Consider the following 17,608-nt stretch of genomic DNA (forward strand, 5'->3'; position numbering starts at 1 on the left):
AAGAGGGGCTAATCCATTATTATCGGGGAGTAAAAGGAACAATATGAATTACTTCCCAGGTATGCAGAGGAGATACTTAAGAGCAATAGGGCCAACACTGTGAAGTTGAAATTGAATGGGAATGTATTTGACAGGATTTACATATGCTTTGAGGCATTAAGGAAGGGCTTTATGGTTGGTTGCAGGCCTTTCATTTCCGTAGATGGATGTTTTCTGAAGGAACCTTATGGTGGACAATTGTTAGTGGCAGTTGGTAGGGATGGGAATAATCAAATGTTCCCTATTGCCTAGGCTATTGTAGATGTTGAAAAGACTGAAACTTGGAGTTAGTTCTTAAATCTTTTGGCTGCTGACCTAGGGACTGTTGAAGGTGTTGGGTACACTTTTATGTTAGATCAACAAAAGGTTACTTGCACCTGTGCAAGAGGTGTTTCCACAAGAAGAAACAAGGGTATATGCAAGACATGTTTATTGCAATTTTAGGAGTATGTTTGGGGGTGGCTTAGAGTTAAGGAAACAATTTTGGTTCATAGAAAAGAGCACAACTGAAAATGGTTTTCTTGAACAAATTTATGCTATGAGAAAGCTTTCTTAGGATGCAGCTAGTGATTTGTTAAATAGGAACTACAAGAAGTGGTGTAGGGCTTTCTACTCACCGATGTCTTCATGTGATAGTGTGGATAATAATATGAGCGAGGTCTTCAATGCTTATATACTCAAGGTGAGATACAAGCCAATCATAACCATGTTATAAGACATAAGAGAGGGTCTTATGGAGATGTCACACGCTAAGAGAGACATGCTCAAGGATGATGGACAGCTACTTTGCCCTAGAATTCAGCAGCAGTTAGAAAAGCATAAGGTGTGGGCAAGAGGTTGGAATGTCTTTTGGGATGGGGGATTTAGCTATGGAGTCAGGGATGGTTCAACACAATGCAAGTATGTGGTGAACTTGGCACAAAGGACTTGCACTTGCAATGCTTGGAAAATGAGTGACATTCCATATAAACATGCCATAGTTGCCATTTGGAAGAAGGTTGATGAACCTGAAGAGTATGTCAGTGAATATTTCAGAAAATCAACTTATGCAAATGCATACCAGTTTTTGCTTGAACCCCTAAATGGTCCACAAGAGTGGCCTACTTCACTGAACACAGTCATCCCCCCTCCATTAAAAAAAGTCAATCACAGACCTAAGACAAAGAGAAAACCAAGTGTTAGGGAAGTGACTGAAAAAGTGAAACCGAAGAAGTTAGGTGTTGCAATGAATTGCAGTTTATGTGGAGTTCAAGGACACAATAAAACAACCTGCAAGAATGCTCCCAGGGAATTAAATGGCAATGTTGGATCTAATCATCATCTAAACAAAAAATAACCTAGGTCAACTCCCAACACATTCCCTATGCATAACAGAGGAGTGGGAATTTACACCTACCCTAATGGATTCCAAAGAATTGCTAATGTGAGTACCAACTACCCTATTTATTTATTCCCATTACATCATATTTTTTATATACGCACTTTTAACTATATTATTAATTTGTGCATACATCCAAGCAATCAACAAAGACAAAGACAAACAACATTTTATTCTGATAATGAAGGTGAACAAACCTTATATGCTTTCTCCCAAGAGTATCCCCTCTCACAATCACAGTCAGAGAATGCATCTCAACCACAACAGACAATTTCAAGTCAAGCATTGCAAGGATTAGCAAAGGAAAAGTGACAGGAGCTAACAAAGAAGAAAACCTAAGGTTAATCCACAACTTTATTTAATCAATTATCATTTCATTACATACTTGCTGGTTTTAATTTTTCTTGCTGATTTTACTTTCACTACATATGATTACATTACTTGCCTACTTTCTTAAACAAATACCAACACCAAATTACTGCTATTACAAGAATTACACCCCAAAATTCATACTTATAGCCACCTGAAACTTTGTCTTTTTTCAGTTTCAACATCATGTAATGTGATTGCATCTTCCTTGCATACTTAGTTGTCCCATTCATCCTTTTCTTGTGTTCCTCAACATCAACAATTAACCTTCTTTTATTTTCCATTAGTCCTAATATTACTTCTTTTTGCCAATTAGTCTGATCTTTCACATCTACCCACTTCAAATACTTGCATTCCCTTTTATTAGTTTCAGCATTATAATCAGGACCACTTCCACTTGATCCATTGCTAAGTCTAGACATTTCCTGTTATCAACAAATATATTAATATTGGTTAAATATTCTAATTTTGATCAATTCCTAATTACCTTAATTACTATATTTTTTTTGCAGATACCTTGGCAGGAGCTTCCTTCTTCACTGCAGCAGTGTATTTTTTTTTTCCTTTGGATGAATTTTTGCTTAATGTTCTGATGGTTTTAATAGCTACCAACAACAATATATATAACCACTTTTATGTGTAACAACGGCTAGTTTTTGTCAGCTATTTTGGAATTCGGTTATTTTTTACTGTTACAATCCTTCAGAATTAAATGCATATCCCCTGAAATTCAAACTACCATTTTTTTTCAACTAAAAATGTCAATGTAAGCATGCAGCTCCCTAATCTTTTGGCAAAAAAGAAGTGCAGTCCTTAAACTAATGTTGACTCATCAACGAGTGAAGTCCCAAAACTTTTGCTTAGTTGGCAGAAACATCCCTCAACTTTGCTGACTCAGATTTTCCTCCACCAGAAATGGTGACCCAAGGGTGGCAGAGGGACTAATTTGCCTCATTTCAAAAATGAGGGACCAAATGTGCAACTAATGGTATAGTTTAGGGATCGTATTTTAGCTTAACTCCTGAAAAAAATGTATTCTGACTTTCCTTATTGTTTTCGCCTTTTTTTTCAAATGGTGTTAATTTTTTTGTTCACCAATTAGTAACAATATATTAAATTATTTATAGTTTATTACAATGAATTAAAATTTAATACATTTATCATCAATTAATTTTATTTTTTTTAATAATTTGCATTTAAAAATGTAGTAGAATTGATAACATATTGCATTATTATTATTTCAAAATTTGGATTAATTCAATGGTAATGCACACGATTGCAAACATAGTAATAGAACTAGTTTCGGCTAATACTCTCCCGTAACGTTCTTCCATTTTCTTGGCTTTCTTCTTCACTAACGACTCATCAGAACCTTGCTGAAGGTCTAAGAACAACTATAATGATAAGCTAATTAACAAATTAGCTTGTTATGCCACATAAGATAATAACCTAATCTCTTTTGTAGCTAATTTGTGCTCCTTAACTACAACCATACGAATGGTTAAGCTAATAGCTAAGGAATTTTATAAATTGCAAGTGAGTCCTTACCTGCAACCATTGGAGTTGCTCTAAGAAGTAGTTGCTATTCTTTTTTTTATTTATTTATTATTATTATTGTTCTCTTCTTTATTTTTATTTTTTTATGTTCTTTTAACTAGTTCATTATTAAAAACAACTACTACTAAACTCTGTTTTTTTATGCTCAATTTGTCCATAATCACATGAATCTAGTGTTGTTATCAGTCTATATTGTAGGAATATGTTCCCTGCCTCGAGCGAGTTTTAGTTTTAATCGAACCATTAAGCACTAAATTCTTTGCTTTTTTTAGTAGTAATTACTTGAACATATTTTTGTTCCTTAGCACGTAAACTAAAATTGAGTATTGAAATTAAATGATCAAATCACTTTCTCCAATAGAATTACCAACAAAATTAATTAATCTGTTGGTTAAAATTATCAAGATTGATCAAGAAACTTACACTGTATTGTGATTTATAGTTTTTATTGCGACTCTTTTGATGAAACGCTAAATGAAGCAATATATGGACGAAAATAAACAGAGATGTCAAGATAGTTGAACAAATTGAACTTTATAAAAACTCTACAAGATCATAAAAATTGAAAACTTACAAAATATGTTATTATTGCATTGTCTTTATTACTACAAGTACAAAATAGTCTAATTCACTTACATTTGAATCCAGAAAAAACTACTCCCTCCGTTCTATAATGTTAGTCGTCGCATATAATATTTTGGGCGATTCAAAAAAATCTAACCATATTGAATATATTTTTTTTATAACTTGATATTTTTTTTTGTAATTAATTGATTGTGTATTAATAACATGACTCTAAGGCTCTGTTCTTTTCACCTTAAAAAAATAATATTAAGTAAAAATAATTTCAGTTCAGTAAAAATAAGTTTAGTTCAGTAAAATTAATTTCAGTTCAGTAAAAATAATTTCAGTTCAGTAAAAATAAGTTCAATTCAGTAAAATTCAGTTTTCTTAACGAAGAATTATAATAGAAAATCAGTAAAAAATAATTTCAGTTTAGTAAAAATAATTTAAGTTCAGTAAAAATAATTTCGGTTCAGTAAAATTAAGTTCAGTTCAGTAAAAATAAGTTCAGTTTAGTAAAAATAATTTCAGCTCAGCAAAATTAAGGTGAATCAAACAGGGCCTAAGTAAGGAAATTTTCACCTTAAATTATGCAAAATTATCACTTGTGCTTTCCTAACAAAAAATCAAAAAAATTAAATAAGGTAAACTAATTATGAATTATGTTGTACTTTAATGTTGTACTAATTATGACTAACATTATGAAAAGGAGGGAGTACTAAATCAGTCCTATTACTAACATAAACCACCCATATTTATTCATAAACCTAATCAAAGATGTACTAATTAAAACAGCAAAGATAAATGATTTTTTTTTTTGAAAGATAAACAAAGATAGATGATCAAATATACTAATTCAACGTATGTAACATTCAATCTTCATACTAACTCACTCAGCTGACTTACTAACAAACTAACTCAATTGACTTACTAACAAACTAACTCAATTGACTTACTAACAGACTAACTAACTCAACTGAATTATTACCAGACTAACAGTCAATCTTGATTCTGATCAGATGATTTCTAGCCGGAAAAAACAGAAATCCAGAGATCTTGTTCAGGCTTCTCGACCTCTTCCTGATTGTCATCGATCTGCTCCCCGCCTTTTCCTTTCTCCTCCGGCGCCATATTCTTGGCCTTATTGATTACTGATTGTTCAGAAATTTCACCGAGTTCTATCTCTTTAATTTCCTCTTGTTCTTGGCCTTGTTCATGGGGTGAGCAAAAAACAGGGTACCCGGAATCGGAACCGGAACCTGTTAAGAACTGCGGGATCCGGAACCGAAACCTGTACAAGAGGTTCCGATTCCGGGTAGCAAATTGGAGAACCTGTTGTAACAGGTTTCGATTCAGGTTTTTAATTTTTTGGAACCGGAACCTGTAGGGTGCCCTGTACCTCATAAAAGTATCACTTAATTTCAAATTATACGCTAATTCTTACTTAATTTTTAAATAATAAATATCAAAATTACAATTATAACAATATATATTAAATTTATTAGACAACTACAATCAGTCTGTGTTATTTGCAAGTTGCAAACATATAAATTAGTGACCAACCAGTATTTTATTAAAAAAAAATCCGCGAAAAAGTTAATGAGTATATTATAATACAGGGTACCCTAAAACGGAACCGAAACCTGTAGGTTCCGATTCCGGTTCCCAATTTCCAAGAACCTGTTCAACAGATTTCGATTCCGGCTGTTACAACAGGTTCCGATTCCCGGAATTTTTACAGGGTACGACCCTATTATGCTCACCCCTATTCATTAGTGATAGTTTAATTTATAAAACTACCATGTTCAAATCTTTCCTAATACAAAATAACGGGAAGTCTAGAACTATATACACACGAAGGGTGTGTGAAATTTGAGTGTGGCGGCCATTCTAGCTATCAACTTTTAGTTGAATCCCAATTATTAGTTGGTATATTAAGAGATATGGCAATTGAATCAGACCCTATTGTAAACCCCTTATTAGGACATACATGGGTGTGTGGTGTTGGTAAAATACCTGTCGATTCCAATAACAAAAAAAAAGAGAAGAGGAAAGGGAAAAATACTTGATTGAAGATCTCAACTCACAGTCGCGTCGAGGAACAAAATCCACTGCCTTAGAAGCGAATTACGCCACCACCGGTACAGGTTTCCTGATGACGCACGCCCCCAAGTTTAACGCAACTCTCCCCGTAATTCGTGCACCCGAACCCGAAGAGTGGGATTTCTCAAGAACTGTTCAGATCTCAAAAGGTAGGTTTGTGTTTTCGGCTAGAAAGAGAATTAAATGTCATGAAAAAGTATAACTCGTATTTATATGAGTCCTGAAAAAGAGAAACACGTAAGCAAACCGACCTAGGAAAAAGGCGGGCCCGATCGGGCGAGCTGCCGCCCGATCGGGCGCGAGGTTAAGTTTCTCCAGACTTGGTGTCGCGCCCAATCGGGCGAACACCGTCGGGTCGGGCGATTTAGAAACCCCATCCTGGGCGAGCCATCGGGCGAAGCCGCCCGATCGGGCTCGTCAAAAACTCGAGTCCGCCGCCCGGTCGGGCGAGGGCCGCCCGATCGGGCGCGAGAGTTCTCCTATTTTCCTTGGCCACCTCCGCCCGATTGGGCGCGAGCATCCGTTTGCATTACCTATTTCCAACAATCCCCCACTAATGCGAGCGGATCTTCAACATGAAATCTGAATAGTAAATGAAAGTCTTAGTACTTAAATGCTAGTATCCATAGGTTTGAACTAACACATTAGTGCACAAGGTTTTCAACACTTCCCTAGTGAGTATCCTCAGATTTGAACTCCTAGGAACGAGGAAGGGACCTTGAATACACATACCTTGACTTTAGAGCTTAAGCAACTCTGCCAATCTTGGCCTACACCTTGGGCTCTCATGAGTAGTTCAGGAAAACTACACCACAATTTTCCCTTGAAGGAGGCCACCCCTCGTACTCACGTAGGTGTTCCGTCTGTGTATAAAATACACATTCCCAGCACATCTAGGGTCTTTCCTTACAGGCTTAAAACACATTCAAGCACCTTGCAAACCCAAGATTTTTCTGTGTAGTGGAATAATAACATTAAGAACGAAAAGTTCAACCCTATCAACTCGACGGTGCATCTATCAATCCAATGCTCAATGAGCTCTTAGGCTAGATGCATTAAGGGATACTCCCAACCTTAGTCATTCTGTACCACTATCGTTCCCTACTCGAGAAGTATCAGGGCTAGTGATTCTAATTTATTTAAGAATCACTATCGTTACCACCTCTCAAGCAACTGGGCTAGTAGTATTAAGAGCAAGCAATGCTCAACCTTCCACTTTCGGTGTCATTATCAATCCTACTCTAAGAGCCACTGGGCTAATGGTCTTAAATCCACTTAAGAACCATTATCAATCCCTGCTCAAAGAATAACTGGACAAATGACATTAAGAGACACACTCAACCTTACTGAATCCACCTGATCAACAAACCACTAAAAAAGGTTATAGATTCAATAAACATAAATGGTGTAAATCCAACAATGAGTCAACCAAAACAAGGCTCTAGACCCATTCAGAACAAAAGTTCAACAAATTTAAACTTTTCGGTGTGTCCATGTAAGCTGTCACAATTGACCACTCAATCTGGGTTATGGACATATTAAGAGCACTTAAAGTTCAACCTGCAAGCATCAAGCAACAAGTCTACCAAAGCATCTCATAACCATATAAATTAGAGGGTTATTACGCCAGATCACTTCAGGATGTAGACTCAACTTTTAAACTTCATCACTAGAATAATTTAAAATACCCCACAGGATCTTAAATATATTTTCTTAGACAATCTAGCACTTACCTGTGCTTCATCCCAGTATAAGGACCTGCTTGATTCTTCTTTGCTTTCACGTACTCTAACATGAGTATCATCTCCATAAGATCTGTCTAACTTTGTCACTACATCTGTAGTTCTTGACAACATACATAGACACTTGTGAAAAATAATGTAGAGAACATGAGGATCAACTTACCCCCACAATGGACAAACTTCCAGAGATTAATTTTTGCAACAATCATCTTCTTGACCAAGTCATCCAATCTAATGAACCTTTGCTTCATAATGGATAGTGTACAACAATTTGTTTTGTAGCTCACTCGAAATAGAGCACAACCCTTCATCATGTAAAAAACATACACTGAAGAGGTTCAACTAATCATCGTTGTTCATTCAATCATTGTCTCTTATAATTTACTAGATAGGTACTTGAGAAACTTTCTCACTTTAACCTTCATCCCTGTACTAACTGAAACTCAAACAACAATTGAGTAATTCTCTCTTGACAAACCAAATGAACAATATAGTTTACAACAAAACCACTACATGTCAAGAATAGTTTGTTCATCATTTAGATTGCAAATCATTAGCACATTTGAATCAAACATCAAGGCCAAATCATGAAAATAAATCTCGCTTAGACATGATAAATATAATTTACCAAACCACTTTCTCTACATCACGATAATGAGATTGATGCGTACCTTTATTAGTTCATCGGCATACTTCCTACAACCATTCTGCTTATCACATTATCTTGTACTTGTTTCTTGGCTTAGAGACACATATACATCTTTATCTCAATTAACAACATGCATGTGAAGTTAACAACTTATGATCATTCTAGCAAATGAACTCTATCAATGCGAACCATAGTAACATCACACATGCATCAAGAAGTTCAACTCACATGCCAAGAAAAAACTTAACATAACAAGTTAGAGTACTCAAATCTTATCCCCACTCACCATACATATCACAAAGGGTATAACATCATGAGAAAAAAAATACCTCATCTTCTAAGTTGTCACCTGTGCATGCGTTTTAAAAAATACACACCCTTGATTTACAATCAATCATGCTAGGAAGCTTAAGCAACCTTACTGCAAACCAGACAAGCTTAGAACAAACCAGGCGAGTCATAAGAGTTGGTTAGTACGAAACTTACAGAGTAAATCCTAACAACATAGTATCTTACCTTTAGCCCATTTCCAATCAACCACCTTTCAACTCACCTTGAAAGATACTTACAACAGATGGATTTCTAATAGCAAGGCAAGATATACTCTTCTCAAACATATCAGACTCAAAGAGAGTGCAGAACACGCGTTAACATGCTTCTTTCCACAACTAGTCAATCAGGTTTATCCATATGGTTCAGAAATTTTCCATTCACCACTACATGAATATATAAACCAGACAACAAACATCTACATACAACTTTCGATCAAGAAAGTAAAACCACGATGATATAACACTAGTTTAAGCTTTAATCTAATACACCTTAGATTATGAACTCATCAACTTTACTGGCAGAATAAAGCTTAGGAAGCAAGAACAAATCCTATGAACGAGCAAAACTAACATGTCATGTCATAGGAAAACATATACTTGAGACACATCAAGGATTTAACATATCAAGCTCGTACATGATAAACGTAGCAGATATTCAGCATACATATCACCCACAGTCGCACAAGCCTTCATGCTTTACGTGAAACATATATAGAAATCAATTCATCATTATTGGAACCCCCAATATCACATATACCACATGAAAATAATCATGAATCAGGTAACAAATTAGGGAGTATCAACCAAAACCTTGGGTGAAATACTTACTAAACAAATAAACAGCTGATATGTATCTGCAACCCCCACAATACTAACATTCACAAAATATTAACAGATTTTAAAGACATATAGAATGTTAATTCCCATCCTTACCTCATGTAGGGCACTTACACTTCAAACTTGCACGGCCATTCTAGCTCTGTTAAGTCAAGCCTTTTTATTCTGCTAATAAGCACGAAAATCAACCCGGTCTCATCTAGACCATCAACAAGAAAAATAATAGCTAAACCTCTAGCAAAATAAATACATTTCAAGTTCGTGAACAAAGCTAATTAAGATCACAAGAATTAAAAGAATTAATAATTCTAAATCCCTTTTTAATCTAAAAAAGAGACACTTACAAGCTTATCACATACTCCGTGCTCAACAAAACATTGTCCATGATTAGGAAAAATAACAATAAAAACACTATCATAAGATGGAACATATTTATATATCATCCCTAATCTACTAGGACAAATCACATTAAAGTCCATGAACATAAATAAATTACCATTGGACGAAACATACATTAGCAGAAATAAATTACTTGCAAATAACAAGCCAAAAGCTATAGATAAACGTCACTTTCGGAGACCTTCCTCCTCAATACCACTCATCAACCAGAGTACAAATAACTTACTAGTTAGTCACAAAAATCTAACTCAAAACACCCCCACATTGTTAAACAATAGCTCATAATAATTAAATTATGCATATAAAACAAGGGCACGTAATAATAGACACAAATATTATGTAGAGTTAGAAATTACTTAAATAAATTGAGAAGGATAACTTATTTAATTACGAGCAATGGTCTGGCCAACTATTGTTGCATATCTCGGCTCACTTGCTAGACATATTTTATTGAGTTATAACTCGACAGTCGACACCATTGCTGCCCATCGATCCTCGCACTCCATAACCGATTGCATTACTTGCAAATCCTGTTGGAGTCATCGCTAGAGAAGGAGCAACCTTTTGATAATCTACCACATTAATTAATATTCCAAATTAAAGACTTCTCAATTGCACTGCTTCCACCGACATATTTCAATGGAAATTTCAGGATTTTCTTTTCTCTAAATTCGAGTTCATCCTTCCAACAATGTACACTGATATTGCACACTGACGGATAAAATAAATTTCCCCAAAAATTAGGGTTCTTGAACATTGAATAATAATGGACGTTGACTCAACGATCCCAAATCAATTTCGGAAAAATATATTGATCATCCGAATCGTAATTCTCATCCCGATCATACTAGTTATAATTGAATAATCCAGGAATCAACAGTATAATAAATTAATACTATTTTGCTTCTAAATTGTTGGTAAAATACATGTCGATTCCAATAACAAAAAATAGAGAAGATGAAAGGGAAAAATACTTGATTGAAGATCTCAACTCACAGTCGCGCCGTGGAACAAAATCCACTGCCTTAGAAGCGAAATACGCCACCACCGGTACAGGTTTCCTGATGACGCACGCCCCCCAAGTTTAACTCAACTCTCCCCGTAATTCGTGCACCCGAACCTGAAGAGTGGAATTGCTCAAGAACTGTTCAGTTCTCGAAAGGTAGGTTTGTGTTTTCGGCTAGAAGGAGAATTAAATGTCATGAAAAAATAAGACTCGTATTTATATGAGTCCTGAAAAAGTGAAACACGTAAGCAAACCGACCTAGGAAAAAGGCGGGCCTGATCGGGCGAGCTGCCGCCCGATCGGGCGCGAGATTAAGTTTCTCCAGACCTGGTGTCGCGCCCGATCGGGCGAACACCGCCCGGTCGGACGCCTGGTCGGGCGATCAAGAAACCCCATCCCGGGCGAGCCATCAGGCGAAGCCACCCGATCGGGCTCGTCAAAAACTCGAGTCCGCCGCCCGGTCGGGCGAGGACCGCCCGATCGGGCGCGAGAGTTCTCCTATTTTCCTTGGCCACCTCCGCCTGATCGGGTGAACACCGCACGATCCGGCGCGAGCATCCGTTTGCATTACCTATTTCCAACATGTGGCTGTGTTGCTCTTGGAGTTGTCAAATGCCTCAAAACATACTTCAGTTCAAGAACGTGTGAGTCGAGTGATTTATAAGTCATAAATCTACTCATACGTGAAAAGGTGCTCTTAATCAGTTGGTTTTCTAATAGGCGCGATCTCTTTTACCCATTCAGAAGATGTAAACAAGATAGAACCGAGTCTAAATTAATAAGCTTAATAAATCTAAATTACACCTTAATAAAAAGTTCATGTACCAGTCCGTTGACAAATTGCTATGTGATGGAGATTTCGTGATCAATCATATGAATGATTTGTTGATGTCAGTGTGACATATTAATATCGTATTATAACTAAAAGCCTTTATTATTATTATTATTATTATTATTATTTTTTTTTTTTTTCTTTAACTTACACACCTAATTGCATGTAATTTATACGTATGTAGTATTTAGAAAATCTGAAATAAAGGTAAGTACTTGACTGCTTGTTACAATGGGCCAAATCTAATTACTTTTATCTAGCTTTGTTTCAAAAATGTAGTGACTTCTTTCTTGTTTTTAATAGTTACATTAACTTATGGAGATTTTGATAGTCACCTCAACATAAAATCAAATGACCAAACCACTCAAGAAAGTTTTATAATTTTCTGGGCAAAATTATCAAGATTACTCATAAACAAGAAAACAATCTAACACTAACACAACTATTACAAAAAAATGCTCAATGAAATGATTACTCAAGAAAATTGAAAGTAATAAACCAGACTTGCAGTTTTGCAATAACAATAACACCATTTATCGTGTTTGATTAATAATTGAACACCGTATTCCATTGTTTTTTTATCAATTGTGAATCCTACATTTAACAACAAAATCAGTCTTAATACAGACATAAACCACCTCACATTTATTCATCATAAACCTAATTAAAGATGAAACTAACATAAACTTGTAACAAAGATAACCAAATATACTAATTCTACTGTATCAAGATTCAACCATCACACTAATTAACAAACTCAATTGTAAGATTCTACTGTCATACTAACTAATAACTCAGCTGCATATGCTGATCTGATGACTCAAACCCAGAAAACAGAACTCAACAAGACAGAGCTAGTTCAAGCCTGTCGTCTTCTTGACCGCCTTCTCCCTCGTCTTCTCGGCCTTCTTTATCACTGAATGTTCAGAACCTACACCACGTTGTACCGCCTACCTCGTGTTCTTCACCTCGTGTCCACGACTTCCCTTCTTCATCCAATGTAGTTTGCAGGACAACAAGCAGTGCAATGCAGGCTTCTAACGTGACTCAACCATTAATCAAGCAAGATGGATGAAATTACAAGAAAGTTGAACAAATTGAAATTTATGTGATTACTACTATTATTATTGCATTGTCTCTGATTGACATACATTTGAATCTAGAAAAGAAAATACATCTATTTATTTAACTACTAAATCAGTCCAATTACTGGCAGACACAACCCACATTTATTCATCAACCTAATCAAAGATGATACTAAAACTAACAACTAACACGCCTAAACTTACAGCAAAGATGATCAAATTTACTAATTCAACTGTAACATTCAATCTTCATACTAACTCAACTGACTTCCTAACAGAATAACTAACTTAATTGATTTCCTAACAGACTAACTAACTCAATTGATATCTACCCAGTAAGCAGAAGAAGGATGTTGTGCAGGCTTCTCGACCGCTTTGATTACTCAATTGAAATTACAGACGTAGATCAAGGTCGATGCCTTTTTCACCGCCTTCTCCTTTCTCTTCCGGCGCTGCATTCTTGGCCTTCTCTTTCTCCTCCGATCCGCTGCCACTTTCTTGGCCTACTGCAGCATTCTTCTTGGCCTTGTTTATCATTGATTGTTCAGAACCTCCACCAAGTACGATCTCCTTCCTCTTTTTCTTCGCCTCGGGCCCGGTACTTTCTTCCTTCTCCTTCTCCTTCTCCAAAGATTTTACTTTGCAGGAAATCGAACAGTACAATTTAGATTCATCGATTATACGTCGACAAGATGCACAAGAACGACATATTTTCTTCAAATCAACTCTACTATCTGTATTTTTTGGTGTAATGTCATACACCATTTCCTGCATAAATCCTTGATGCGTATAACCCATTATATCAGAGTAGTCAAAAACTTGGTTACCTAATTCTTTAAGAGCCGACTCTTTGAAACAATAACCTTTTCTACTTACACCCTTGAATGCTCGAATTACTTTATGGCCATCTGTGATTTTATGATTAGTCTTTGCATCATCTTTCTTCATCGCATCGCCGCCACATGTAGTGCAGAAATAAGCTTTAGCTTCGTTGCCTAATGACTTTGTTATGTCGAATTTGACATCGATGAAAGATTTTAACGAAGCTAGATCATCCATTCTAAGTCCCATTTTTACTTCTTCACTTTTTTGAGTATCCTTTTTTAGTTGTTCACTTTTTTGAGTATCCATTTTTGTGTATTGATTTTCTAAGGGATTTGGAATTTGGTGGAGGTTTTTGTTTTTGGTTATGCAAATGAAGCGGCAATTTGATTTCGTGGAGTTGAAGTTGTATATATAGAGAGCATTTCTGTTATTATTATGTGTAAGATAATTTCCCCTGAAATTTCTCTGTTTTAATATGTTGGAAATTGTACTGTTGTAATAGTATCTAGTTATCTACTCCCTCATAAAAATTTATGCAACTCCGTGTCTCCGTATTAATATTTTAATCATCATCAATCAATAATTTGGTTCCTAAACTTTCATTTCTAACTTTTGTATAGACAATTAAATTAATTCAATATTTTTTAATTAAATAAACTATAATCTATACATATGAAAGTGTTGAATATAGTGCTAGCAACTCAGATTCTAGAAGCAAGCTCGTTCCAGAAACTTCCTCCAAAAGATCAGTGTACTAGCTGGCAGGTTGTTACAACAACCTGAATTCTATTATGATGTAATAATTAGAGCTAAGATATTATGTTCTAAATATCTATGCTATAAATTCTTGTATTCTTCCCAATAATCATTATTCAGAAATAAGATCAAAAATTCCCAAAATTCTCTCTCTCTTTGTTCTTCATTTTTCTATGCTTAGTTCCTCATTTTCCCTGTTTGTAACATGGTATCAGAGCAATACGATACCTGAATTTGTTTCAGAAATTCTTCTTCAACACATTTTTGATCCTGTTTTTCGCTTGTTCTTCGATTGAAGTTTCGTTGAAAGATCGACTAATTTTTTCTGCAATTCTCACCTCAGTTTGTAAGTAATTCATTGATCGTTTTTCGGCATTATTCTCTTCTATTGGAGTTCTTTTCTGTTGAAATTGGAGAATATAGATTCATTTGATTTGAGGATTTATTGATTGAATTTGAGGAATATTTCTTGAGGATTTTTTGCTTGTTTACGTGATATTGTTGAAGAAATTTGTTGAGGTACTTTTTGATTCGATTGTGATATTGTTGATATTGAATCTGCAAATTATGGCTGGTAATTCTACACAAAATTCTGATCCGTCTTCAGATCCTGCTTCACCATATTATCTTCATCCTAGTGATTCTCAATATAAGCTTGTTCCGATGAAATTTGATGGAAATGCTTACAATGATTGGAAGAGATCTGTTATGATAGGTTTATCTGCGAAAAATAAACTAGGTTTCATTGATGGAACAATTGCTAAACCTGCTGCAACCTCAAGTTTGTTCAAAGCCTGGGAAAGGTGCAATTACACTCTTATTTCCTGGTTTATTCAGGTCCTTGATACTCATATTGCTAAGAGTATTTTGTACTTTGACAATGCTAGAGATATATGGCTTAATCTTGAAGAGCGCTTTGGTCAGTCATCTGGAGCACAACTCTATTCCATTCAGCAACAACTTGCTGAGATTCATCAAGAAGAAACTGAGAATATTTCTACATTCTACACCAGGATCAAAATGCTTTGGGATGAATTTGATGCTAATGGTCCGCTGCCTACTTGTCAATGTACTCAGTGCAACTGCAACATTACCAGAAAAATCCTCAAATCACAGCAAGACCAAAGACTAACTCAATTTCTGATGAAGTTGAAGGAAGAATACAGTCAATTTAGGGCTAATATTCTGATGCAATATCCTCTTTCTACTATTTCTCATGCTTATCGATTGCTTATGCAAGATGAAAGACACAGAGATGTTTATAATTCTACTCATTCTTCTAACACTGAGGATGCAATGGCTCTTGCTGCATCACATAAAAGAAGATTTTATGAACAGAATATTTCTAGCAGGATTCATAATTCTACTGCAATCACACCTCAGAACAGTCTCAATAGAACTGGTAATTCTGTTGGTTATTCTACATCTAATAATTCTGGATCTAGTGGTGCTAGAGGTCCTTGGAATCAGTACAATCGGAGACCTTCTCCATATTTTTGTGATCATTGTAAGATCACTGGTCATACAATTGACAAATGCTGGAAAGTTCATGGCTATCCTAATTCTTTTCCTTCAAGAGATAATTGGAGGAACAAGAGTGCTGCTGCTCTAGCTCATTCTGATGATCAAACAACAAATGTTTCAGAACAAAAGAGTCCTGTGATTACAGCAGAGCAGTATAACAAGCTTTTGTCTCTTTTGGACAAACATATGACTGATGATGCTCCAGATGCCAATACTGGTGCTACAGCTCTTGTTTCAGGTACTCTCTGTTTATTATCTTTTAATAATCAACATTGGATTATAGATAGTGGAGCAACTGATCACATGACACATAATTTGAGTCTATTTCATGAATATTTTCCTACTTCTAGTGGTTTAAACAACATCACTATACCCGATGGTCAACAAATTGCTGTGAAACATAAAGGGACAATCACTCTTGGTCATAACATTCTTCTTAAGGATGTTTTACATGTCCCTGGCTTCCAATTTAATTTGATTTCTGTTCCTAAACTTTGCAAAGATATGCAATGTGAGGCTTATTTTTCTTGTGATAAATGCTATCTCCAGGGGCCTTCCCTGAGAATGCCACTGCTGCTTGGTAAGCTGGTGGATGGTCTCTACTGCTTGGACCAATCTTTTGCTCCTGCTGTTCCAGACTGCAAGTTTTTTTACTCAACTCTAGCTGTTGCTAATGTAGCTAGTCTGTCTGCTCTAAATTCTGCCAAACTATGGCACTTAAGGCTAGGTCATATGTCTTTTGTGCATCTAAAAAAGGTTAGACCAGAGGTGAACATAAAACCATATCTTGATGCTTGTACTTGTCAGATTTGTCATTTTGACCTAGATTACCTTTTGGGCATAGTCAAATAAAAACTTCTGGTGTGTTTCAGTTGTTGCACCTAGATGTTTGGGGTCCACATAGAGTAGTTACTCATCATGGTTGTACATACTTCCTTACTATTGTAGATGACTTCTCAAGATTCACTTGGGTTTTTCTTTTAAAGAATAAATCTGATGTTTCTAAAGTTTTCAGAGAATTTTCTACCTTAATTTTCAATCAGTTTAGTTGCACTATCAAATCTGTCAGAACTAATAATGCTCCTGAGCTTTGTGAAGGAGACATGAAACAGTTTTATATTTCCCATGGCATTTCTCATCAGTCTAGCTGCACTGACACACCACAACAAAATGGTGTTGTTGAACGCAAACACAAACATCTCTTAGAGACTGATAGAGCTTTGTATTTTCATTCTAAAGTTCCTAAGAAATTCTGGGGTGATAGTGTTCTCACAGCCACACATTTGATAAATCGTATGCCATTACAATGTCTCAACTTTTCATCTCCTTTTGAGATTCTTTTTGGTCACACTCCTAAGCTGGATTACCTCAGAGTCTTTGGGTGTTTATGTTACGTTTCTACTTTGAAACAAGGCGGATCAAAGTTTGAACCCAGGTCAGATCCTTGTGTCTTTTTAGGTTATCCTAGCTCTCAAAAAGGTTATAGGGTTCTCAATCTAACCACCAATAAAATCACAGTTTCAAGAGATGTTCTATTCTATGAGAAACATTTCCCTTTTCTTTCTGATTCTCTTTCACCATCTCTCATTTCAAAACAAATTTTCTTACCTC

The 17,608-nt window shown here is 35.7% G+C and overlaps 1 protein-coding gene across 1 annotated transcript; it reads left to right on the top strand.

Annotated features, from left to right (window-relative positions):
* The first annotated feature begins 778 nt into the window (after nt 1–778).
* LOC110696800 lies at nt 779–1,375 on the top strand. Its single transcript, XM_021874136.1, has one exon. The coding sequence runs from the start codon at nt 779–781 to the stop codon at nt 1,373–1,375; it is 597 nt and encodes a 198-aa protein (XP_021729828.1).
* Nucleotides 1,376–17,608: the final 16,233 nt, after the last annotated feature.

This window comes from Chenopodium quinoa, unplaced genomic scaffold (genome assembly GCF_001683475.1).
Source record: "Chenopodium quinoa cultivar QQ74 unplaced genomic scaffold, ASM168347v1, whole genome shotgun sequence".
NCBI lineage: Eukaryota > Viridiplantae > Streptophyta > Magnoliopsida > Caryophyllales > Amaranthaceae > Chenopodium > Chenopodium quinoa.

Excerpts from the sequence above, each read along its gene's own strand:
- LOC110696800 (XM_021874136.1), top strand. The coding sequence starts at position 779 with ATGTCACACGCTAAGAGAGACATGCTCAAGGATGATGGACAGCTACTT.